Raw genomic sequence first — 26,161 nt, 5'->3', positions numbered from 1 at the left:
CACCCTGTTAAAAAGCCCACATACCACTATAGCGAAGCCTATAGCCAAATAAAAGGGGAAGAAGAAAGAGAACAAAGAACTTTCCCCCAAAATGGTTTTCATAAAGCATGAAAGAGGAAAAACATTAAGCACACATTTTTTTGCTTTCAAATTCATGTTACACATCTAACTCCTGGCTTCCTCCCCAGAAAAGCACTTACATACAAGAGGGACAGGACAAAAAGTCCCTTGACAGATGCACATGAAATATACAATAATTTTAAGATGAGACTTAACAGTAGTAAGGCAACCAGCTTATTTACAAACACTGCATTTCAGCAGGTCTTCTACAGCTCTCTGGTAATGAGAAGCAGTAGAAGAAGCTCACCGAGAATTCACTGAAGCATTTTTCCCCGCGTAAAAGACATAACACCTGCAACTAGTATATAGGAATGACTCTCCAAAATTGTGTTCTGATTTTTTTTTCTCTTCTGCTCTCTTGAAGCAATCACAGAAAAATCCATCTGACAGCTGAATGAGACTGCGAGAATTTATAATTCCAAGGCAAGTGAAGCGGTAACCAAGCTTTGATGATCTCCATCTCCCATTTTGTCAGGGCTTCCCACTGCTTCTTGGGTAGGGAGAAAGAGGTAAGGAGGGAAAAGAAACAGGAGAGAGGTTGTGTCCCAGTGCAGTAGCCTTTCAGCTGCAGAAGAATTAGGTGCTGCTGCTGCACGTCTACTAACTGCCCAAATCAGAATAGATTATCAGAAGTGTTGGCGTATTTACCCTAACCTGCGTGACCTTTCCTCTCTGCTACTTTCAATTTTTCTGTCAGATCATGAGAAATACAGGAACTGACCCACACAGCCAACTGCACACATGTGAACGCAGCACCCAGACGGAGAGGCTCAGGTCAGCAAACAGGAGCAACAACGCCTGCTGCTCCCAGCAGAGACCTCTGTGAGCTCCACAACCTCATTCAGTATCACAACCTCTAAAAGCAGCAGCTATCCAAGCTCAGAACCACAAAGCCACATTTTATTTTTAGCATAAAAACCTTCACAAGAAGCTGATGGCCTCAACCAGCATGTTTCCACTCCAGACAACCTGGCTTTAAGAACAAAGGCACTTAGTGACATTTTGCAAACAGTTTATCAACCCTTCTTGAAGTGGAAACGTTTAGAAAACATTACAGCAATGCCCAACACAAAAACAAATTGAGGAAAAACAAGTATCGTAAATGTCCAACTTCACTAAAACTACTTGTATTATACTCTCGTTTATATTTAGTGTTCAAAGTACAGCTATATACAACCACCCCTCACTTACATGGCAAATTTAAGAGGCAAAAATTTGTGACTCATTGTTACCTAACAAAGGAAAAGAAAACCTTGCATTTCACATGCAGTCAAACAGATTTTGTTTTCATTGTTATTTTGTCTTTTGTTTGGACTTTTTTTTTTTAAACACATGCCTCAGAGTAGGCAAATACCTATGGGAATGTAGGGAGGAGTGTGTTTAAACTTAGACAAGTTGCAGAGACCTCAGCAGTGGAACAAATCTTGCAAACCATAAAAAAACAGGCTTGCTCAGAAGACCAATCTGTGAAGTTTCATTTCGAAACATCATGACCTGGATCCAGTCTGGAACACCGAGTGCAGGTGAGAATGATTAGTAATAGTGCAGGAAAACTCCTTAGGGCAGCCTAAAGAGCAAACTCATTAAGAATTATCTGAGACTGGATGTAGCCATGGCATGCTTGCAACTCTGTGGGCCTTTACTTGACCCTAGGAAGGAAACCCTACTCTCAGGAATGAAAGTTTCCATGAAATGTCTGCTGAAAAATGATTCTCTGACAGTTTGGCTTAGTACTCAATGACATACAGTCTGATGAGCTTTAGCGATTGCCCTCTTCTCTAGATGAAATCCAGGGGATTAAAAAAAAATAAAAAAATCTGATTTCTGTAACACACTGAATATTAACATGCTAGAAGGAAGTATCAGAAAAAAATCCTACCTGTGATCCCTCCTACACTGGACCTTTTAATAAAAAGATACATTCAAGTTATCTGAAAGCACCCAGAGATTAAGAAAATAAACTCTCCACACATTCTATAAATGACCATCATTCACTTTTTGCTCTGTTTTGTTTTTGAAGCAAGTGCCAAATTCAACATTTACTTCGACAGAACTTGCATGCAAAACAACATCTCCCATATGTCAGACTTCACTTCCACAGAAGACCAGGATTAATGCAACCTGGATGACTATGTCAAGGATGACAAGCCTGTCTAGAAAGAATAGCACAATGCTGTATTTTTGAAACATAATCATTACAACTTAACATGGATAAGGCAGACGACTTCACAGCTAAATTTGGCAACGCTGAACAGCAAACAGTCTTGAGAGCAGACAACAGCACTCCTAAGTTCCACTGCACAGTAAGATTACTCAGATTTGATGTGTAAACGAAGAACAATTAGATCAAATGTATGTGTTGGGGCAAGTAGGGAACAGGAACTGGCAAGGGAACAAAACAAACCCCTGAACTGATGCCCATGACTGGTGAAAGTAGGACCATTAATGTATTTCAGTGCATGATGTTCAACATGCAAAAGCAAAGCAACAAGTACTATTTTGGACAATAAATTATATGTAGAGCAAATTTACAAAAGAAGAAGTCAAGAATGTTCAGAAGTTTGGCTCTGAACTTAATGAATACTTCTAAATTAGATGTGTACTATGCCCCTAAAGATCCCTCTGCTGTGTGACTCATCATTCCTTTTCCCATGCCACAATTGACTGCCAGCATACTGGAACAGTAAAGATGCTAATTCTTAGTAATAACATTTCTCACCACCTACATGTCCCTTCACTGGGGTTGGAAGAATAATAGCAATATTTCTTATTCTTTCACTGGCGACATTCTGTGCATCAGCCAACTTTTTCCCAATCTAAATTACACCTCCCAAGATGAAAGTACGTGGGGAAGATGAAGTATGTAGCAAAGGCTGAACAGCAGCAGCATCTAGACAAAGCACATCAAATAAAAACGAGTGGGTAATGTCTCTGTCTGCTTCCTGTAACTCTAGTTACGTGCTGTTTTAGACCTTCTCCTGCCATCCCCTACATAGGCTTCCACGACTTAAAGGAACCCGTAAAGCTTTTTTGAATGCAAAAAAGCCCCCCTTGCAGGTTCCCAGATCTATACAGTGAGTATCTCATAAACATGGTTTTAGTCAGTGAGGTCTGTAAGGCTCACCATTTTCTCATTTTGATTTTACAGCAGTCTCATTTGACTTTTGCATAATGCTCTGTACGGTATTTGTAGTGTCTTCCTACTTATCTAGAAAGCTTCTCACCCCTTTTTTCCCTCCAGGTGGATAACACACAGTTTTCTCCTCAATTTAGCTTCTTAATACCATAGTTGCAACACATTATCATCTTCAAAATCAATCCCTCTCTTTCACCTAAAGTCATGGGGCAGAAAAGGTCACAGGGCATCTGAAGAGAGTACACTTTATTAATAACCAAAATACATACATTTGAACTCTTACCATCAGTTGGAAGCCCTGTCTTTAGATTTTATTTTATTTTTTTATTTTTTTACTTATTTTTTTAAGTCCTATGCTTTTAATGCAACACCTTTATTCTCTGGACACAATAAGCAAGCAAATTCTCAAGAGCAGTAATCAATAGAAGCCAAACACAGCCCCTTCACTAGTCAGAAAAGCTTTAGCATTTTTCCAGTAAGGTGTAATTACTGCTGAAAAAAATGGTGGTAGTCAGAGTTCTTCAAGTATGATACATGGTATAGTTTCCTGAGAGCACTGATTTCAATCAGTCACCCCATTCCATTACTGTGAGACTTCCAGGTAATGACACAATTAAAAATGTCTAGTAATATATAAAGAATGCAAATAACCACTCTTTGAAGACAGACTGTCTACAGCTGCCCGTATCAGGGACGTTTCAAAGGAAATGTATATTTTTTTCTCTGAGCAGCCATAAAAGCTTAAGTGATGACTAACACGATTGATTTAAGCATTTTAATATTAACAAGCTGTACTACACCGTATTATCTAGCGATAAATCTGTGCCGTTGTGCCATGAAGGAGACATGACAGCGTGTGCTTACTCACCCTTACAAGGCTGGGAGCAATACATGAACAAGGTATCTTGACATTCTTGAGGCACTTTTCATGAGACATGAAGTTGCAAACTGTGGAAATCAAACAAAGAACTATAAGCAAGTCTTTCACAAAGAAGGGACATTTTGGTGGAAAAAAAAAGAAAGAAGAAAACAACAACAAAAAATAATCACATTGAGTGAAATACGGTTGGGAAAACGTCTTCTTAATCACATTTGCTCTCCACTAGATATGGTATCTACACGACTGTTATATGTCTCCAGCCAGTTTTGTTACCAAGATGTTGGTGATAGAAAATAAAGGAGGAGAGCTTATCTGAATGCACTGCAGGCCAGCAGCAAGTCATTCCCCCCTAGACTCACTCTCTCTAAGTGCCAAAATGAGCTCTTAATTTTTCAGAAGAGATTTTAAGCAGCCTGTGGTCCAAAAGATCTCTTTGATGTTGCCAGAGTAGATGGACGTGTTTAAAAGGGATTTTTTCTAAAAGCTATTGCATGTGACAGGAATAAATAGGAAGACAGCATTCACACTCACCGAGCGTAATGGATGAAGAGACAAAACTAAAAGCAGTTACATGCAGCTTTGAAAGTTGAGAGCAATTAATTATTTTATGTATGTATTTATTTATTTATTACTGTGTCAGTATCAGGTTTAGGATTTCACCCAAGCTTTATTAAATGCATTTTGACCAAGACAGTGTTTGATGACTCGTTTTTCATGGGGATGCTATTTTCCACAGCTCCGTGCCGCGGGTTTACAGGTTTAGTTTGCACACAGGGAACAAGGGATTCTTTATCTCTTTCCCACCACCTCGCACCAACGAACTAATACGCCATGCAGGTATGGCTTTAGAGTCATCCACCTTTCAGAATTACTCTCTTCCAGGTCAAGCACGAAGCCTTAAGCGTACAAGCTCTGGCCTCAGTCCCTCATGTGGAAGCACCTTTCCAGAGCTTCTGGCAGAAGATCCCTCACGAGTTGCAGTGATCTTGGTACACATGAAGTTTTTGCACGTCCCTGGTTTTCAGAAGCATGCTGCACGCTTCCTAAGCTTCATGAGCAACTGCAGAAAACCCACATCAAGCTTCCCATCTGCAGCCCATGTGCAGGACTCACGTTGCTGTTACTGGTAGCATGTGCTCATGCCATCACAGGCAGACCATTTTCTTCTCCTCCCCCTTCTCCAGCTCATTTACTTGTGATTTCACAACACCACCTTCTCCCGTGTCAACACAACAATTTAAATGCAGGCCCACTCCTTTCTGTGGCTTACTGTCAGCCCACAGAAAGCAACCTTTCCTTTCGGTGGCATGGAAAGGAAGATGACCCCACTCATATAAGCGCTCCTTTTAATATGTGTGGTAGGCTGACATTTGCTTTTCATCTGTCTGGAAGTCACGGAGGAAAAAAAAAACCACTGCAAGTCATTGCTGTGCTATTCGCCATCCATGGCTGAACACAGAGTGACCACTACGGAAATGAAATGCAAAGCAGGAACAGAGCAGATTGAGGCCTTCTGTTTGGTGCTATCAGGTGTTACATCTACCTCTATGGCTGATAATATTCCTGACTCCATGGGGCAGATAAGCAGCAGGAACAGCCAACGAAGGGGTGATAAAGGAGATTCTCAGAGCTGAAAATGCAGACACCCAACGTATGTAAATGTCACGTGAAGGAGCATACAGCACATCAGCACAGATGAAACCGAGGAGAATCTAGTAATTGTAGATGCATCTCCTGCTCCAAAAAAGCAGGACAGACCCAGAATGGTGAATTCTTACGAATTCACTTAGATTGGATGTAGATGTAGGCTGTAGACATGGACGTAGACAGGTGAAACCGAGTCTCCCCTCAGGTCTCCACAACGTTTCCACTCAGGCTTGCAGGAAGGCAGCTGGCTGCTGTGCAGACAGGTCTGCAGAGGCTGTAGGAAAAAAGCTAGCTGCCCACTTCCCACCAGTCTGGGTTTTACCACGCATGCTACCACCAGAAGACATTTGCCCCAACCACTCGTTTAGGAAGCCTCTTCACTATTTTGCGGGTGGTCCCTGAAGTTTAAGCTGAACCTGTCTAGGTGCAGGGGGCTGGCAGGAGCAAGCTGACAGAGGTTGTTAGGTCCCCAGCCTGCAAAAGGTGACAACATGAAGCTTCAGACACCTACAGGCTGCTCTCAAGAGCTTCACAAAGGGGTGAGAGAGAGTCAAGGAGGAAACTTCAGTGACTAAAGAATTTAATTAAAATGGCAGCTTTCTCCTGCATTTTCCTGGTTCTCAACTAGTCAGACCACAAAGGGAAGAACAGAGCAACGCACTGTAGATGGCTCCCACAAACGTTTTGATCTGGAAGAAGCAGCAGACAACATGCTTGTCATGTGCATTGAGTCCAGCAGAGAGGACAGCCCTAGCTAAGTGTCGTTTCCCTGTCCCACAGGGGCCAACACAAGCACATTTAGCACTTGTAGCTCTAAAAGTAGAGCTACCAAATTGCTCTCCAAGGAGGACCAAGGAATGCCAATACAAAGACCAAAGCAGGTTTGCCCCTCTTCTCGAAGTGTGACAGACTTAACACAAGACTCACTCTGGACCTACCGACACGTGTGTTCGTAACCCAGGAGCATCCATCTCATTTCAGTGGGCACACAGTTTGAGCTTAACAAAACTGCAGTTCTTCCTCCAAACACACCCTCCAATGCTTTCCCGGAGCAGGGCTTACCTAAATATTTCCCAGATTGCCACCTGCGCTCATCCTGACATCCTCCTCTGCCTCTGGTCCATACACCCCACAATTCAGGTGCACCAGCATCACAAGCAGCAACCATGCTCTCTCCTCCTCCCAGCAATCCCCTCTTGCTGTCTGCGCGATCTGATCCTCTTCGTGCTGCAGGGAGCTCTCTCCATGCACGCCCTGCATGCGCAGGAGACCTGCAGCAAGCTCTAGAAATTCACAAGAAACACCACAACATCTCTGTCGCATGGACAGCACTGGGAAAATATCATCTCCTATCGTGAAGAGACAACACGACCTCTCAGTATTGCCTGGGTGAGTTGGCAGATAGCAATTTTGTTCAGTTCTGCATGAACGCCAGAGCTCACTAGCTCGCACTGTGCTCACCTGCACAAATTGCCACTCTCAGCAAGCACCTGCCAGAGTTTCTTCTAACCTTTTAACTACAGTTAGCGATCGCTGAACGACCCAGTTGACTAAATGGCTTTTTTTGTTTGTTTGTTTGTTTTTAAAACAAACATTAGCTCAGCCACAAATGGACTAGTAACTCAGAATTGTTTTCCCAGCTATCAGTGTACATTAAGTTTTTCATTTCTGGAAAAACATAAGAGCAACACATTAAAGCACATACTCAACTCATTAATGTGAATATAAATAAAACTAAATGAAAAGCAATAATTCACTGGGGCATCTTGTTAAATTTAAGACTTGGAAGAAATCCCTGTCTCAGAGGGTTTACAGGACAGGATTGCCTGACATGTGAAAGGAGAGCACAAATGAAAACTCTGCATTTCTCTACAAAAAAACCTAAAAGGCTACATAGGCATTTGTGCGTGTCACCTTCAAGCACTCCACCTTACATTCATCAGCCCCTGGCAATACGACGGTGGACTGAAATTAAATCACTCAAAACAAAGATTCCCCTGCAGTCCTCAGCAGCCACCGTCCCTTTTAAACTCTCAGCTCACTACTGCCCTTTCAGAGGGGGTGGTGGGCAACTGGAGCAGCATCCACATCCACATCTCTACCAAGGCACCACAGCCCAGATCCCACCTGCAGCCTTGTCCAAGTTCATTGCTTCCCTTTATCGCTTCTGTCTGCTGCTCAAAAGCAGGCCTGCCCTCAGTCTGGTTTTATTTCAGCATTTCACATGTGGTGAATGCCAACTTTCAGTTCCAGGCAGGTCCTTTCCGTGTTCGCTAGCCGTGGCTACATCTATCTGCTGGTAAAACGTTCGGAAAAAAACAACAAATAAAAGGTTGTGGTTACAGCCAACAACTGACTCTGGCACCAGACCACCCTTTGGGTAGGCAGGGGAGCATTGCCAGCATTTCCTTGAATGTATGGAAACCGCAGGACGAAAACAAAAAAAAAGGTGGTTCTACTAGATTAAATTTTGTGCAGCTTTTACCCGACACCGGTTGCCTGCAAGTGTTACAGATGATAGCTCTCCAAACATACATCATCCTGAAAGGGTCATCTGTAAAAAAGATGAAGCAGTAGATGGGGAAATAGAGGTGAAATCCTCAATGAGTACCTGAAGTGCAACTTTAGAAGTACTCCTACTGCCTTGAATTGGAATACACAGCAGTTTTAGGCTTAAATTTGAATGTATTCATCTTAAAAACTGAGCACATTTAGAAATAGCTTCCTGTATTAGATGCAGGTTGTACAATTATGTTTTCCCCATCTCTAACCTTACTGCACTTCCTCTCTTTATCATAACACACCGCAACCCAGGACTCTTCCTCCTCCTTCGTGCCACAACCTTCAGCTCGTTAAGGCTTTCTATGCATCAGACAAAACTCATCCGCAATAAATTTTTTGCTTTTCCAGCTGAAGAAATCCCAGCAGCTACCAGCAGCAGCACTGCTGCCAAGCAAAGTCAGCTGACAAGAAGCAGGACCTTGATGAGAGCTTGCACCTGCCTCCAGGCTGCAAACACCACGGCGGTGGGCACCACGAATACGGGTCTGCTGCTGCTTGGGGCTGGGTGGACTCCCTGGAAAGGCAGCGTGTGTGCCTCTTCCCTTCCACGCTGCCACGCACGTGGCCTTGCAGACCCACCTCTCCGAGGCATCGAGTCAAGCAGCAGCCTCTCGGCAGCATGAAGAATATGCGGTTCAGTTTCAAGCCCTCTGCTTCACAGGAAATGTTTTAAATGCAGCAGGTACTACAGAAAGAATGAGCGCTCGTGCCATTTCCTCCAAAGAGGTAATTTACTCCAGCGGGGGAAATTTTTTGATTCTTTTTCAATAATTTCAGTATTTTTCATTTTCATTAACCGCAGTAGAGAGCACTAATGTTAAGAGTGGAGCAGGCTTTCAGAGAAAGTACACCTAACAGCCTGAAGAGCTAGGGTCACTCTCATATGCTGTAAATAAATCAGCGTGACTCCCTGAAGCTCACTGAAGCACAACAACTCGCATAAGCCAAGATTCTTTTCCTTCAAGTCAATACAGCAGATTATAAATTAGAACACGTAGCATACATCTCATTTTCATCAAGACAAAGAATGAATGAGAGGTAAATTATACCCTCAGCTACATTGCCAGGCTTCCTGTCAACGTTACTGGTGAGAAGAGATATCCATCAGTACTTCTAGCAACGTAAATATTCCTCTTAACTAGACATAATTATTACAAATCTTTGCTCTGTACATCAGCAACTTAAATAAGGCATCAACAACGCAGAGCAAGAGGGAGTACTTGAGTTTGCCTGTGCTGCATCAAGCCAACACTGCAACCTACTCTCCGGCTACAGGCATTTCCTCTCCCCAAAGACAGAACTACGAGGAGTTCTTCAGAATTATGAAACGTTCGCCAGCTCCACTCTGAGAACGCTACAAATTCTGTGATTAACAGAAGAATCTTGGCATTTATCAAAACAAATCCCTGTGGGAATGTAGAGGTCTTACATGGTTTTCTCCCAAAAAAGGCACCTACTCAGGAAGGAAGAGTCGAGGACGTTCCTGAACACAAAGGATGATGGAAGCATTAGGATTTAAATCCTCTTCTCAGAGCTGCAAACTGAAACCCAGCTCATGAAGAAAGGCAGAAGAGCAGTAACAAGTCTGCCCCAGTTGGTTTCAAACATCCAGGCTATGGTTTAAACAGCGTTTTATTTCTGTAGCACATACCTACATTGCTCAAAATTGTTTTTTTGCAGAAGTATGTACTATTTTGGGCATGAACCTCAGTACGTTCCAGAGTTAACTGTAATGAAATTATGTAGGTAATACATTAATTTTTACAGAAATCCAGGCAGCAAACGACCTCAAGAGCTCAGCTAATCTTGCATTCCTGACAGGCATCAGCCAAACATGCTCCAGAAATCCACCCAGGAGAGACAATCCACAGCCTCACCCTGTATCCTTCCAAGCCCTTGCTGTTAGGAGCCCGGTGCTTGATGTGCAAAAGCCGAATCTCCCTCATTAAAAGGTATGTCTAGCATTTCTTGCCCTGTTTGCTACAACCATGAAGAACCATGTATCTTCCTTTCTCTTTGCAACTGTTTTTACAGCTAGCTACGACAGCGAGGCAAGGTGGTGGTGGTTATTTCAACCTTCAAAGGGGCTTATTTTGGGCATGTACTGACAGTGGAACAGAAAGCAGAGCAGAAAACACAAAGTGGCAAATCTTATCTTGTCTTTCAGGTGGTTATTTCTTACCTCTCCCCTCCCAGAAGAAAAAAGACAGTGCTCAGCAAGTTGAAAAACATCTCTGTTATTAAGAACACTTGCTATCACTGCTAGAATTCAAGAAAGAAAGAAAGAAAAAAAAAAGACAGCAAGTGTTTATTCAGTTCAGCCACTTTCCCCAACTTGACCCTAAAACACAGAAGGGCCCCCTGGACTTCTGGCGGATCACTAAACCAAACTATTTCAACTCAGGACCTGGAAAGGTTTCCAAAACAACACTTCTATTTGTCAGCATTTGTAAGATGGTGTAGCTTTTGCTCCAGCCCTGCAGGGCTCCACGTCTCAGCACAGTAGCAGTGGTTTCTGAAGAGGCTGTTTGGAGCAGCTGGGGAAGAAAGACGGGTCCAGAGTAGCCGAAAATGGAAGTGAGCTTGTTCAGATCAGTTCAATAAAAATACACAGGCTCACAATGGCAAGGATGTTCTGCGCAGAAGGTGTTGCTGCTGCTGTGTACTTGAAGGCTGGGAGGAGGAAGTGCAACTGCCTGTAGATGGACGGAGCACAAACAAACAAGGAATCTAGCAACGCCGTGGAGCAAACCAGAGCTTCAAAGCTGTTGTGCAAGCCAACTCAAACAGTCTCTACTTTCCAAACAATGAATCAGTGGGACTTAAAGGGCATGTGAGCACCAAGACAACTCAGGCCAAGTCACCCTAACACAATCAAAACAGTTTTATTTTGGTCAGAATTGGGAAGGTTATTTCCTCCTCCCCTCCTGCTCTTCCAGAGCATGCTCATGATGTGACACAGGCCAAAACACAAGCTAAGCTTACCGCGTCTCTGCCATGTAGGGGCCTTTTCGCTCACCCCTGCAGTTGTCCTTGGTCCTGCGAGCAGGCTGTTTTGCTCAGCAGGACTGCCTTTGTGTTCACTGAAGAGATCCATTGATAATTAGAAGACAATAGCTTTGAGGAAATGCCCAGAGGCTAAGCACTCACAGATTGGAGAAAAATACATTTTTTAAAATCTCTCTTTTTTTTTAAAATGAATATAAAACACATCGTTATCAGGTAGATTATACAAACAGCAGCACTCAAGCTAATGGATGAGAGGGTCTTTTCATCAGTAACTGGAAAGCACTGTTCTCTTTTCACAGGAAGCTTGCAGGACTAAATTTTACATTTGCTACACAGCTTTGAGCTCCTTTTCCATTGTAACAGCTTGCCAACACAGACACATTTAGCTTTTGTGTTTAGGACTGTGACCACAGGGCAGTCTGAATACTGTGACTATTCACTGAGAGGAATGCTGGACGCAGCCATGCTCCTTGCCAGCTTGTTTCCCAATTCAGCAGAAACACGCGAAGACCTGTGTGTGATATTGGTGTGCTCTCTCAGGCAAGGCATAACCTAGGATAAGTTTAGAAGTCTGTTGTGCAATGCTTGCTAAATGTCACCAGAGAAGCTGTCACCAGAAGCTGTGGCCGGCCCAGGACGCCTCACACAATGGCAGGGCAGGGATGGAAAAATCTCTGAAAGCTTTAAGAAGTCAGGCGTTAAAACACCTTCCTCTCTCACTGCAGTGTCTTACAGTTCATTTTTACCACGTTGTGGATTCCATTTCTCTGCAAATCCACTGAGATTTGGAAACCTGTTGAGATTTTCTCATCATTTACTGAGTGTCTTACTGATCAGTCATACATGCCAGGTCCTTTCCGGGACTCTCGTCTTACTCACTAACCATCCATGCTTATCCCTGCTTTAAAAAGAGCTACAAGGATATGCTCCATCTGACCATAACGCAGTTTCCCCCTGCACAGTGGGGATAGCGTGGTATTTTACGCTTCCAAAACTGCCTGCATGACAGCAAGCTCTATATATAGGTACAGATACCCAAAAGAAATGTTTTCAAAACATCTGAGCTCTGTAATTTCAAGGCAGCGCACTTGAATCCCTATTCATTTGTATTTCAGATGTCGCTGTTAGGAAACAACACAGAAACCAGTCAAGTGAAAACAAGACAAGCCACTGAATAACGAGGCAGAGTCAAATGAATTCAGTGATATACTTGGACTGTCAATCATGAAAGCACTGATTTGGTTACGTAGGCCTGATTGACTTGTGGCAACCTTACAGAGCCCCTGTGCTGCACCAAGGACCTCTCTCTTTCTCTCATCAGCAGGCTGCGAATAGTCCAGGGTCAACAACAAGCCTCATTTTGTTTCTCCGTCCTCCCTGGCACGGTAAGCCCTGAACTGACAAATGAACAGGTCCTCACCTGTCAGAAAAGCACCCTCACCGTCCTCCATCCCCTGTCTTCACCCAGAGCAGGCTCCCCAAATCCTGCTGTGCAGGCAAAGCCAGGGCACCTGCAGCTGCAGGGGCAACGAAGCCACCCACGCTCGGCGTTTTGCTCCACCAGGGTTTTGCACTTTGGGAGCAAGAAACAGTGGCACAAGCAGGCTGTACCACCATGGTAAAAGTGCCATTTCTACCTGGTCAAGAGGCTGTCCCCAGGTCATACCCACATCCAGCAGAAGTCCTAGACACCCTACATATAACAAGAAGAAAGTCTTCAGCCAACACGGTGAGGTCCTCTCCTTCCATGCTGTAAGATATGTCCAGTGACAATACAGTCTGGCTGAGTACAGGCCTCAATAAACAAAAAAGGTAAGTTTTGCATATACTTTACTTTCTCCTCTCAACAGAAAGCTGGGACAGACTTCCCACCTCTGAAATAATTTGGGCACAGGATTTCAAAGGCACGTGGTTTCTGCTTAGAACAAGTCCCTGGCATTACGAGATTTTTTTCTTCCTTCGACAGATGGCTAGTGCTTAACTCACATTTACACCCAGAACGCATCAACACCTTCCTTTTCCTTCAGTTTTAGCCCACAGACAGGACCATGGTGTCTTGGGACAAGATGCTGGCTCACTGCTAGAAAACAAGAAATTTCCAAGAGGGCAATTTTCCAATAAGTTTTCCAGCACTGGGAGAGAACTTGGCAAATTAACCTCTCGACAGTTTCCCCAGAAGATCCTCAGAGGAGGAGGCATCCTGTTCACAACGTGGAGTTGTACAGGGAGCCTGGAGGGATGCAGTTCCTCCCCTTCCGTCCAGTGAATTCATTTTTCCACTGAAGTGGCTCTTGCATGGGAATTGACACCCGCGATGCCACACCAACAGGCCTCTGGGGTGGCTGTACCTCCCAGCCCAACAAAGAGGAACCACAGCCTCCGAACCACGGACATCTGCCTGTCTGAGGGACAACAATTAAGCACTCCAGTAGCTTCCATACAGGCTAGAGGATGAAGGCTGCCCATATAAACCAGATGCCAGCCAAAAATGGCACAGCTTTCCCCTCTTTGCCTTCCCAAGGTAAATACACTTTAGAGTTCACATAAACCTGCAAAGGCCTTGAGCGCAGCGCAGTGGTGTGGACACCACACTCAGCACCTAGAGCACGTCCTGGTCCTACAGATCAGCATCTGTCAGAACCCCGCTGAGGTCCTATACCGGCAGGGAAGGAAGGGGTGTACCTCCTCATGCTCCTGGAAGGCACAGCAGGGATCTTTTGGTGACAGCCAACTCAGAATTTCAGCAAGATGCCATAGGGATAAGAAGAAAATCACACATCACCTGCCATTAAGGACAACCTCCTTGAAAAGCACTTAAATAACACTCTTTTCCCTGGCTTTATCTAAAGCTGAAGCCTCTTTTGTCCTCTAGTGTACAACTGCCCACACTATTAACTGAACTGTGGATTAAAAAAACAAGGGCTACAGCAGAGAAATGCCAGCTCTGCGGCGTCTGTAAGCAAAGAGGGAAGGCAGGGGCAGAGAAACGTGTAGCAGGTAAAAACAGGAGAGCTCAGAGGGAGACTCAGCCAGTCCCAAGGAGGACGTGCACACCAGTGTCATGAATACTAAAGACATGGTACTTAACACCCTGCAGCAGTTGTCTGCAACAGCTTCTCCAATTTACTGCTTTCAAATCCAGGCTTTACAAAGAGAAACTTTGTCAATTGTTTACCATCCTTCTCCAGCTGACTCGGGGTTACTGGGCAAAACAAAGAGCTATAGCTGGCAGTATTCAGAACAAAACAGCACAACACCAACCACAAGGTGGTCCCACCCCGGCCCTCGGTTTTAAGGAAACTCCACTAAAACTATTTGACATTCGCTCTAAGCATCCTCACAACCAAATCTTCGTCGTGCCTGGGCAACCGAGCTAAATATTGTAAGTTTCCAGCCCTCAAATACCATGCACAGTTCCCTGCATCACTCCTGCGGGTTGCCTGCCCAGCACAGCGTGCACAACTTCACACACCACAGTGTCAATGTCACACGTCAGTAACTAGCTTCTGAAAACCCAGGTAAACAACACAGAGGTCTCCTGCACAGAAAAAACAGCCCTGTTAACACTTTTGCAAGTTTAGACACACACACCAAAACATCTCCTCACACAAAGGAGAAACAACAAAATCACATCTTTGGGTTTAAAAAAAAAAAGAATTTGAGTTAAATCAGCGGGGCAAACTGTAACAGAATTTAAGGCACAGTAGGACTTCATATGCCATGATGGTATTTTGTCAGAAAACGATGGTGTTGAAACAATTGCCTGGAATCCCTCACAAAACACCAAGATTTGGTGATGCTCTGAATGTTACAGTATGGGGAAAGGTCTTAATGCAGTCCTGAGACCACAGGGTGCATCACTGGGGGTACGGAGGTACAGTGCATGCATATCGCACGCACACAGAGACCAAATCAATTTGCTCAGCGCCCTGGAGGAAAGAAAGCAAAATTTCCCTCCAAAACACACCTAAGTCTTCGAATGCATTAAGGAAAGAACAGCAGCATTTCATATAAAACAAAAAGTTCCTCCACTCAATGACACAACCAGCATGCCGGAGGGCTGGATTCCCTAGTAGGTGCAGCTCTTTTCACTGCCCCTTTCAGAAAGTGAATACAGAACATGAAAATGCAGTAAAAAAAAAAAATAAAATTGAAGAGACTAGAATAAAAAACACAGTTATTCTTAACTACAATAGCACCCACCTACCTCCACTGAAGTTATAATTTTAAAAGAAACACCACGTACAGCTTAAATGTCAGCCAAATTATTAGTATTTTTTAACCCAAGGTAAGTGCTCTTGCTCTTTTAACACGGTAATTTCAACATTATTTAGCACATCTCAACACTTCACATCACCATGAAACACAACAAAACAAGGGAGGAAAGAAAAAGAGCAGTTGCCATGGTAACCCCTACCTCTCATTCCTGTAGTGCTCTGTTTCCAAAGTGCAGCACAGACAGAAGTGTACAAAACTACAGGACTCAAGTGAAAAACGGAGCTAGAAACATGAATTTAAAAATAAATAAATCCAAAGAAACAAGCTCCTGGGCCAGCTGGATAAGTACACTCAATGCTTTCTTTAGCTTGTTTGTTACAAGGGTATTGACATGATCCGGAAACTAAAGGTAAATGATTCATACAAGGCAGACCAGAGGAAAAAATAAAACACACTATTTAAAGAAAGGCTCCCAAATTGAACTTGTTAATCTTTGTGCCACTTTTTGGAATCACCGTTCCTATCTTACTACAAATTTCAAATATTTTAAAAAGATTCCTGTCAAGAAAGAGTGGTGATTTCAATTCTACCACACTGGCTTGAGTCACTGATGAGACTGAGGCCTATACTTATCTTGAATTTAAGGAACGGTCTCTCCTTCACATGAATAAGTTCATATATAATTCATAGAAGCTGAACATTAACATCTAACTGGAGAACAGAAGCCTGCAATGTCAAAATGTTATATACAACACCTACAACTACACCAGATCTTTCAACATGCAATAGCTCAGTTCTCGAACCAATAAAATTCATAGTCTACCCCTGGGGTACTGAATTAGTGTGATATATCTCCATTATCCTTCCAGACTCAGGGGAAGGAAGAGGAGGAGGACTTACTTTTAAGATAATCTACTTGCTCCTACTGAAGAATAATGCTTGAATGAAAAATACAGTGGTTTCAAGAAACCTCAAGGCACTTGCCAAAAAAGGAGCTATCTTGGATAGAAGAAAATATAGGAGGGATAGAATAAAGGAGGTCTGAACCAGCATAGACATGAGGATACTTAACTGTCTTGAAGAGCATTTTTAACATTACAGTATTTTTACCTGCTACTTCAGCCTATTTCTGACCAAGGATTTGGCTGGGGAGGTCTGATGGACACAGCTTCTACTGGGAAAATGAGGCAGTGATTAACTTATTTTCATCATCATTACAAGAGAAACTACAGTTAAAACAGTCAATGGCACAGAAACCAAAGCAAGAATTGCTTCACTTGGTATTGTTCACACAGGAAAGCCATCTTCACACAAGAGAAAAAACACAACAACAAAAGGAAACCATAAGAGGAGTAGATGCTGTGTTTCAATTCAAAAGCTCTTTTCTCAAAACTTACAGCTCTTAGGACTTATATTACAATGAAAGCCTGTCTCCTCCCTGCAATGGCACAAACAGCACATTCCCTCCCTGTGCCTCCCACAGGGTATCCAATATTTCACTTTTCTGGAAGGTTGTGCCTCTCTTCCTCCGCTAACTTTGGGTCATCCACTTGGTTTCTCAATCAGCATCTGCTATTGGCACAGTTAAGTCCCCACGATCCAGGTGTCAAACATAACTGTGAGTGCCATTTCCTCAAGCTGTAACTCCATCCCCTTCTGTGATAAAGTGTTGTAATTACTTTCTGAAGGGCTGTTGTTGACACCAATGACAGATCCTCAGGAGTGGGTGGAGATGTGCTGCACACAACTCATGCATTTAGGCCAGCAACAACGATCCCAGTATGGTACTACAGCACCAGTACATGCAATGGCCTCTGTTGTCTCCCAGAATTTCTGCATCAGCTTGCAGAAGCATCTAGAGAGCATTAAATTCCCTAAATATTTGTGAATATCCACGAAGCCTGAAAAGGAACCCCGTTCCTTTCCTCCACATCAACACTGTTTTCAGAAGTGGATAACATGAACAAGCTGTTTTTCTTAGGTCGTGCTACTCAACTCACACCTTTGCTTCACATTTGAAGGCTATTTTTGTAGCAGATACAGTCCAGGAATGCTAACTCTAAGCACTTTCCCCTGCAAATTTGTTTTTGTAATGATTTACACTTTGGCATCTTAAGTAAGCTCTGAAGAAAATCTTTCATCTCACAAGAGGTATTTTCGATCCTGAAAGAAAGAAGACCAACAGTCTCAGAGAGGGCTAGAATCAGAGAGACATAAAATGGTTTGGGTTGGAAGGGACCTTAAAGACCGTCCAGTTCCAGTCCCCCTGCCACAGGCAGGCATGCCACCCACTAGATCAGGTTGCCCAGGGCCTCATCCAACCTGGTCAGGGACACCTCCAGGGATGGGGCATTCTCTAGGCAACCTGGTCCACTCCCTCACCACCCTGTTAAATAATTTCTTCCTAATACCTAATCTAAACCTACTACCTCTCAGCTTAAAGCCATCACTCCTTGCCCTACCACTGCACCCCGTGACACAGAGTCCCCCTCCAGCTTTCCTGTAGGCCCCTTTAGGTACTGCCAGGCCACTGCAGGGCCTCCCCAGAGCCTTCTCTTTTCCAGGCTGAACAACCCCAGCTCCCTCAGCCTGTCTCCACAGGAGAGGTGCTCCAGCCCTCTCATCATTCCCATGGCCCTCCTCTGGACTCATTCTAACACTTCCATGTCCTTTTTGTGCTGGGGGCCCCAGCACTGAGCACAGCACTCCAGGTGGGGTCTCACAAGGGCAGAGCAGAGGGCAAAAATCCCCTCCCTTACCCTGTTGGCCACGCTGTTTCTGGTGCAGCCCAAGATGTGGTTGGCTTTCTGGGCTGCAAGCACGAGTTGTTGGCTCGTGTCTAGCTTCTCATCAACCAGCACCCCCAAGTCTTTCTCCTCAGGGCTCTCAGTCATTCCCGCCCAGCCTGTATTTGTGTTTGGGATTGCCCTGGCCCAGATGCAGGACCTTGAACATCACCTTGTTGAACCTCATGAGGTTCACACAGGCCCATCTCTCAGGCCTGTCCAGGTCCTCCTGGATGGCATCCCTTCCTTCCAATGTGTCAACTGCACCACACTGCTTGTTGCCATCAGCAAACCTGCTGAGGGTGCACTCGATCCCACTGAGCCTTTCCATTCTATACCCAGACACTTCCCACATGCCCTCCTCATACGTGGAGGAATCTTAGCAATTTCCTTGTATTCTTCTGTCTTCTTCTGAAGCTCCCGAAAGATTTCAGCACTGAGGAAGTATTCTCCTTCAAAACACTTCAGGGACTGGTTAGTGGAGCACTTCCATACTCACTGCTTAACAGAGCGTACCAGTTCTTATCTCCACATGCTACGGAGAAAGTACTGCAGAAAAAGGACAGTGTCATTTCCTGAATTACATCATGACAAGCCAAGGCATTCAAACATGACACATTCTGCCAAGTCAAAAATGCAAAGAGGAACAGAGATTTTTTTGCTACCTAATCTCACACAAACTGGAAGTCCTATTTCCTTACCAGTGTAATCCAATACAACCCTACAGAACAACATGCTCCTCCTACTTTAACACCAGAAGCTCAAATCATTCAGTTTCTCCTAAGCACCTGCATTTAGCAAAGTATTCAGAATGCCTCCAGCAATCTCCTGTATGTGAAACCTCCGGGGACTGATTAAGCTGGCCAACTCAAGTCAATTTTATTTTTATCATTTTGAGTTGCTTCACATCTTAAACTACCTTGTTTTTACAAAGCAAGTGGCATGAACTTTATATCATACATGTGGTATTTAAAAAACCACCAAGCAGGTAAACAGTATCAGCATACCGTACAATCCTAATCCTGCTTCCACATACATCATTCAGACTAAATCGTTTAAATAGGAAAAAAAAAAAAAAAAAAAGAAACAAAGACATACAGAAAAATACAAACATGCTCTTTTATATCTATAGTCACATATACATGGGAATATGCATACATGAAGATGTATTATGCAAACACATGCATTCTTTCAGATTCAAGAGAATAAAAATATTTAAATTAACATAAAAAGTGAAATTAGGGGTCAATTCTACTCTAGTGAGTACCAGACTTGATGGGACTTCCACAAGTGAGGCATCAGTGGGCAACAATACAATTTAAAGGGAAGAATATTGTATGCACACCTAGAAAAAAAAGAAAAAAGAAAAAAGAAAAAAGAAGTATGCTTCCAGCAAATTCCCTATCACATAGTGATAATGCAAAGATTAGTTTTTGCTCTTTGCTTGGGTGTGTTTCCTCACAGCCTCCTCTCACAACTTAAAGGCACCATCAAGCAAAAAGACTGGAAAAAAAAAAAAAGAAAGAGAGAGAAAAGATCAAGAAGTGATCAAAAGACATCATTTTGTCGTTTAGCAGGGCTGTATGCTAGACACACATCCTGTTCTTTCCACACACTGCAGCTGAGTCAAAGTAAATACACGAAGGTAACTTACTCATCTGGTTTCAATAGGCATTGCAAAAGCAGTTTCTCCAAAGGGCTTTACCCAAGCAGGCAAGGACTTTGAGCCCGCTCAGGATGGACCTTATGGGCAACAAGTGGCCCAGAAAAATGACAATTTGAAGTGATGAAATGCAGCATTAAAAACAACTCTGGGAGACAGGCAATACGACCAAAATGCAGAAGTCATCTGGGGACAACCTGAGTCAAATATAAGTCAGGAAAATGCTGCCACCTGAGAAAAAAGCTCCAAAGGCAGGAAGAGAATCAGATTTCTGATAGGACAGTAAGCAGAAAAAAAATCACAACACTGTAGATAAGTTCTAAAGCGTACATAATAAAAGAGGAGAAAACAGACAAGCTAGGAGGAGCTTCCCCCAAAAGAGCTCACTGAAAACGATGCAGGAAAATTCCTTATCCTTGGACTTGGAAATCCGAATAAGAGAGAGGGGGAAGAAAGAAAAAAGGCAACACTAGAAACATCTGTTACAAGCTTCCAAGAAGAGAATGAAAGCTAAAACCACTGCATGTCATCTTGCACCGGACAATAAGCAGGAGACCCTATCTCCAGACCAGCATCTGTGCTTAGGCTACTCAATGCCCTTACATATAACATGTCCCTTGTTGCAAGGAAACTGCCTGTGCAACACGGTAGCTTAGTGGGATTATTTCATGTAGGAAACCCCAGGATACTATGCCTAGTGCTACCACAGGTTATTTTAGGAAAACACTGACATAAAAGCAAAATCACTACTTAAAAAAAAAAAAAAAAGTGCTGATGACTAAACCCACAGGAGCACAGAGTAATCACACAGAGCGATGTGCGTCACTGGGGGAGATGTGCTACATGCCACTTTAATACAAACTCCTACGTCTAGAAACAGGGAATGCACACCACCAACACGGGAGAGAGGAAAGGGGATACCACAGTGCACTGACTCCCAGAAAGGAACCGGACCTGAGCCGAGGGGCATGCACACAAATATCTTGGAAAGCAGGAGCAGAAGAGCGCCTTTGTAGCCACGAAGTACTGACCTCACCTCCGCCTGAAACAGTCTATCCAGCTTCTTTAAGAAAATGCTGTTAAGGGACTCAAGCACAGCGCTTGGAAAGCGCTCTACAGGGAAAGCCTTAGAGTTCAATGTGCTTTGTTTATCAGAAAAAAATAACTAGTCAGGCATTCATCTCCCACATAACTGCAAGAATGAATAGAAGGCTTTTAGACCCTTTACACAGTACAGCAAGAACTATCGTCCGTGGGAAACTCACCAGAGGAAGACTGAAAAAATTTCTTGCAAGAGGAAAGGAACCAGAGGGTATAAGCCTAGAAGGTGGCTGAGGAATACCTGAACATTTAAAAAATATGTAATACTAGATGAAAAATTGCCTGGAAAGAAAACCTGCAGAGAACAAGCTGCAGCCCTCAGCTACTCCACAACATGATGGATTGACGAGCACCTTCTTTATTGCTTTTGTCATTTATCACCAAGTCAGACCGAGGCAGTGACAGAGATGATATATAAACGTGCTGTGGGAAGCCTGGTATTGGATTACTGGCTTTAACACTTTCTGCAGCAAGTTATTTCCTACCTAATTTAGTTCCTGGACTCAAATGTGGGTCTACTCCATCAACACAAAATATAGCTTCTGGCTACACGAGCTGTGCTCATCCTTGCAAAGTTCCCTATACGTTCCTTCGCATCACTGATGGAAATGACATTTTTTCTCTGAAGCACTGTCAGAGGGAGAAGGTGAAAAGAGAAGAAATTCTCTTCAGTGCAAAATGGTTTGTCCTCAAAATGCAGACTGGTAAATAAATGGCATCTTTCCGTCTGTCAGTCAATGTTCCCAGCTTTTTTCCCAACATGTGTTTTAACTTGACCAGAGCTGAGCTAAGTTTCTGTCTCAGGGTTTCTTTTGGAGCTTTATTTTTATTTGTTTGTTTTGGGGGTTTTGTCTTATTTTTATTTTTTGACATAGTTTGTGTTTGTTCCTCAGATGGATTTGGAGCTACATGGCTCAATGTAAGCTTTAAATGAAGCAGTCACATCTACACAGCAACACTTCAACCACAAACTCACATCACACCTTGACATCAAACACGTACTGTCGCACTGAAAGGCCTCACCACTGACATGGAACATGCAGCAGAACAAAGAAAGCTAGTACTGAAAATTAAAACTGATTGTAGGATAGAAGCGAGATTTTACTGTGGTTTTACCTCCTTGCAGCTTTTATTTTTAGTTTAAAATGCAACAAAGCAAGCCAAGCTCACTGGAAGACAGAATAATTTGTTTTTCTTTTCAACTGCAAGCATTAAGACCTTCTGGGGAATCTCATAGATCAGTCACTTTCCTCAAAACTAAGCTGAACCAAACCAGCAGGGTCAAGGATGTTCCAGCTGCCTGACCCAGGCACAGAATTAACCAGAAAGGATGAGAGTTCAAGGGGATCGCTCCTCTTCCCTGTGCTCCCTGCTGCTATTTCCACGTCTCTGAAGAGAGAAACTGCATATGGGTCCAAGATTTAAACTAAACCAGGATCACATGTGCATCTCCAGATCACTGCAGAGATGCTGTCTGAACACCTCCATGTTCTCCTGCACCAGCAAGACACAACATGGCTTGCCCATGTCTGGGACGTGCATATCTGAATCACAGCAGCTTCGCCTAAAAACAATCCTTTATGGCTATGTTTTTTAAGGGAGGGGTTAATGACAAACTTAACTCCAGTTCACCATTTGCACTGCATTCTGCAAAAGTTGAAGTGCTGTCAGACAGCAGCAGAACCAGCTTAGGAGAAACAGGAATTTCTGTGCCTTGGAGTAAGTTTGGAGGTTCTGCTTAGAATACAAAGCCTTAAAACATAAGCAACAGAACAGAAAAAAAAGGATGATATTTCCCTAAGTATTACTTCACTTATTGCCTTCATATCCAGACAAGCACCTTATGTGCTTGAATGACATTCTCCTAGTAGACGGGGGTACAAAAAAAATACAAAAAAGACCCTAATCGTGTCTTTCAATAAATGCTCCAGTAAAAGATATAAAAATAACCTAAAAATGACTGAATAATTCTGTTTAATTTGCCAACCAACTTGCTTATTACCTAAATCCCAAATGTTTTACCTTTGGCTAAAATAAATCAACTTAATTTCACATTAGAAGGATTTATAGCACTAGAAGAATTTGTAGCCTCCAGAACATACAGGTCATAGAATCATCCATAATTCTTCCTACACTTTTTTTTTGTTTGTTTTTTAAATCTGATATATAAAAATAAAAAAGAAAAAGCATTGTAAAAAGAGTATTTATTGGTAGATAGATATAAATCCAAAACTTCAAATTCAGTATTTGCTAAAAAAGGCAAAACAAAACAAAACACAATTTTCTGAGTGTATGAAATTAATTCCATGACCCATAAGAACTCAACTGTCTTTGTTTCATATGTAGACTTTACGTACTGAATAGATTTATATATTGAACTTATAGGATGCACACATACACGTACAGAAAACCAGCCACTTACACGCTTCTTCCCTGAGAAGCCTGAGGAAATTCAAAACCCACTCAAAACTGAAATGACCAGGCTTTGGAAAGCAAGACGAATACAAGAGAGTCATTGTTCTTGTTGCAATCGAAACATCACTTATTCTTTCACATACACATACTTATCAAAGGAAGTGACAGCTACAGTGTAAAGTGGCAAGAAAAATAAAGAGTCATTTAGAAAGGGTTTATGGAAAACAAATGTGAAGAAAAAAAAAAAGGGCAAACATCTGCAGGCCTGTTTGACTGAGATTAAACTAAGTACGTGCACAAAAGCATAAGACAGTAACATCTTCAGACACAACTTAGTCTGCATGGTAAGACTACCAGCTTCCATCTAAAACATCACTTACAAAAATACCTATGCAGCTCCAGCAGGACAGCTGCAGTTCTCCCCAGATTTGTCTCCCTTCTTGTGCAAAGTTCTGGCGACACAGCACCACAGGCCCTGCACTGGAGAGGTGTGCTTCACCTTAAAACAGAGGGGCTAGATGCAGGATGTTCTGTGCCTTATGTGAAGAGCATCGGAGCATCTCTCCTATGTTTTTTTCAGAGTCTGCATGAAGAAAAGGAAAGAAGCACTCATCTTGGCCCACACAGCCAGGAATGTGCTAAGCATTCATTATACTTTCCTGTATTTTTGTAAACAGCCACATAACCCATGTGGGCATGTGTCAGTCCATGCTGAGCAGTTTGGTAGGCTTACCAAAGAACTCCATAGACCAGAAAATTCACATACGCAAGATGTCATTTTCACAGGGCCAAAAGCACGACTGCAATTAAAACTCAAATCCAGGCCATTTAGGCCACACAACTGCTCAAAGCAGTGACTGGCAAGCTCTCTGCCCCCAGCCCCTTTACTTTGGAGGAGTCTTATCTGCAGCTTGCTCAATTCTCTTCAAAGTCCAGAAACTTTCAGTTTGGTCCAGACCGGTTTTATCAAGACACAAGGAGCATCAGGTGACTGAGCACCTGAAAATAGAGGATTTGTAGGAGAAGCTGTTGCAAATCCAGAAAGCCAGAAAAAGGCCACAGAGTAGCTACATTTTGAAGCCTGCATGCCGTTCATCGGAAGGAGCCCAGCGAAGTAAGAGATCAGCTCAGCTGCAATTACACCTGTAATCCCAGCCTCTCTGGGGGGGAGGAGATAGCTATTACCCACCAAGTTTTTCAGTCTGCTGCAACCATTTGCCTTCACTAAAAGCAGGGTGGGTTATTTTCGATTTTTTTGATCAACGTGGCACCCTTTTATTACTTTCTAAAGAACAACGATCAAATTCCACTAGTTAGAGCGAATGTGGCAGGGAGGTAATTATTAAACAGAATTCACTTCAAACACTGCTGGAGAAAGCGCATTAGAGTCCATTAAATAACCCAGAAGGAGCAGGCTGCCTAACGAGGCACCGCGACCTGTCACAAGCAGCCCCAGTCAGCAGGTAACACGCCAGGTACTGCTGAAACCCGTCCTTTAGCAGCGAGTTACCAGGAAAGAGAAACACGGCGAGGAGCGCAGCCGGCTGAAAACAGCAGGAATAAAGCAAAAATGAATAAGAAAACACATATTTTTTTGACATAAGGATGGACACACGTGCGCCCCGTGATATCGCACTCCGTGCTATGTGGAGATGCGCATACCCGCTGATGTTATAGGTATTTCCCTAACATTTTTCTCTCTCTCCCCGGGTGTTTTTCTCTCTCCCTGGCCACCTCTCGCACTGGCTCGTTTGGGCTGGAGCCTTCACACCGGGGTTTTTTGGAGGCACCACCAGAGCCGAGGTGGCTGGGCAGCACCTCCCCAGGGCACAAACCCCTCGGAGGAGCCACCCCGGAGGGCGAAAGCGCTCCGGACAGCCTCCCGAACTAGGCAAACACCCCGGCTTCCAGCCGGAGGAAGCCGGAGGGTATTTTTAAAGCTGTATTTTGGTAAAAAAAGCGGGCCGGGCTGCGATAACGCCGCTGCTGCGGGGCACCGGGAGGTGCCCGCGGGGGTGCCGGGTGCCTCTCAGCAGCGCACTCCCGGGACGGGGCAGCGCTGAAACCGCTCCGAGCACCCCCAAAATCCTCCCCCACACCCCCTTTACCCCCACACCCCCCCCACCACAGCCCCAGCCCCTTACCCTCGCACTGGTAGCCGGCCAGCCCCCAGATGAAGTCGGTGCAGTAGTGGCAGAAGGTGGGCTTGGTCAGGGTCACCCTGCGGAAGCCGTGACCCGGCGGCACGGCGGACGGCGCCCAGCCGCGGCACCGCCCGCCCAGCACCGGGCTGGAGCCCGGGCTGCCACCGCCACCGCCACCACCGCGCACCGAGCGGCTCCCGTCCGCCATGCCCCGGCTCCTCCAACCCGGCACCGGCCGCCGACCGCCCTCGCTTCCGCCCCAAGCGGCGGCGGTGCCGCTGTCGGTGTCGGCATGGGGCGGGCGGAGGCGGCGCCCCGCTGAGGGGCCTCTCCCTCCGGCGCCGCGCCGCCGCCTGCCGGCCGCCAGCCGCTGTGGGCCTACCCTCGGGGCCAAGCCAGCCCCTGGTTTGTCAGAATCACCTTTATTTGAAAATAAAAATCCTTCACCCCCCCCCCCCAAAAAAAAAATAAAAACACAAC

At 44.1% G+C, this 26,161-nt stretch overlaps 1 protein-coding gene across 2 annotated transcripts in view; it reads right to left on the bottom strand.

Moving 5' to 3' along the window:
- DGKQ (diacylglycerol kinase theta) overlaps positions 1 to 25,915 on the bottom strand; it is an 89,176-nt gene extending 63,261 nt beyond the window's left edge. For both annotated transcript variants that reach the window (XM_084503340.1, XM_084503341.1), the window contains exons 1-2: positions 25,682 to 25,915; positions 4,125 to 4,204 (exon numbers count right to left, since the gene is read on the bottom strand). In XM_084503340.1, the coding sequence (XP_084359466.1) occupies positions 4,125 to 4,204; positions 25,682 to 25,889 (288 nt within the window). In that variant the 5' untranslated portion in view covers positions 25,890 to 25,915. The remainder of the gene's footprint in view (positions 1 to 4,124; positions 4,205 to 25,681) is intronic.
- Positions 25,916 to 26,161: the final 246 nt, after the last annotated feature.

This window comes from Aythya ferina, assembly GCF_964211825.1.
Source record: "Aythya ferina genome assembly, chromosome: Z".
NCBI classification, from domain to species: Eukaryota; Metazoa; Chordata; class Aves; order Anseriformes; family Anatidae; genus Aythya; species Aythya ferina.
This window is presented reverse-complemented; position numbering and strand designations above follow the sequence as displayed.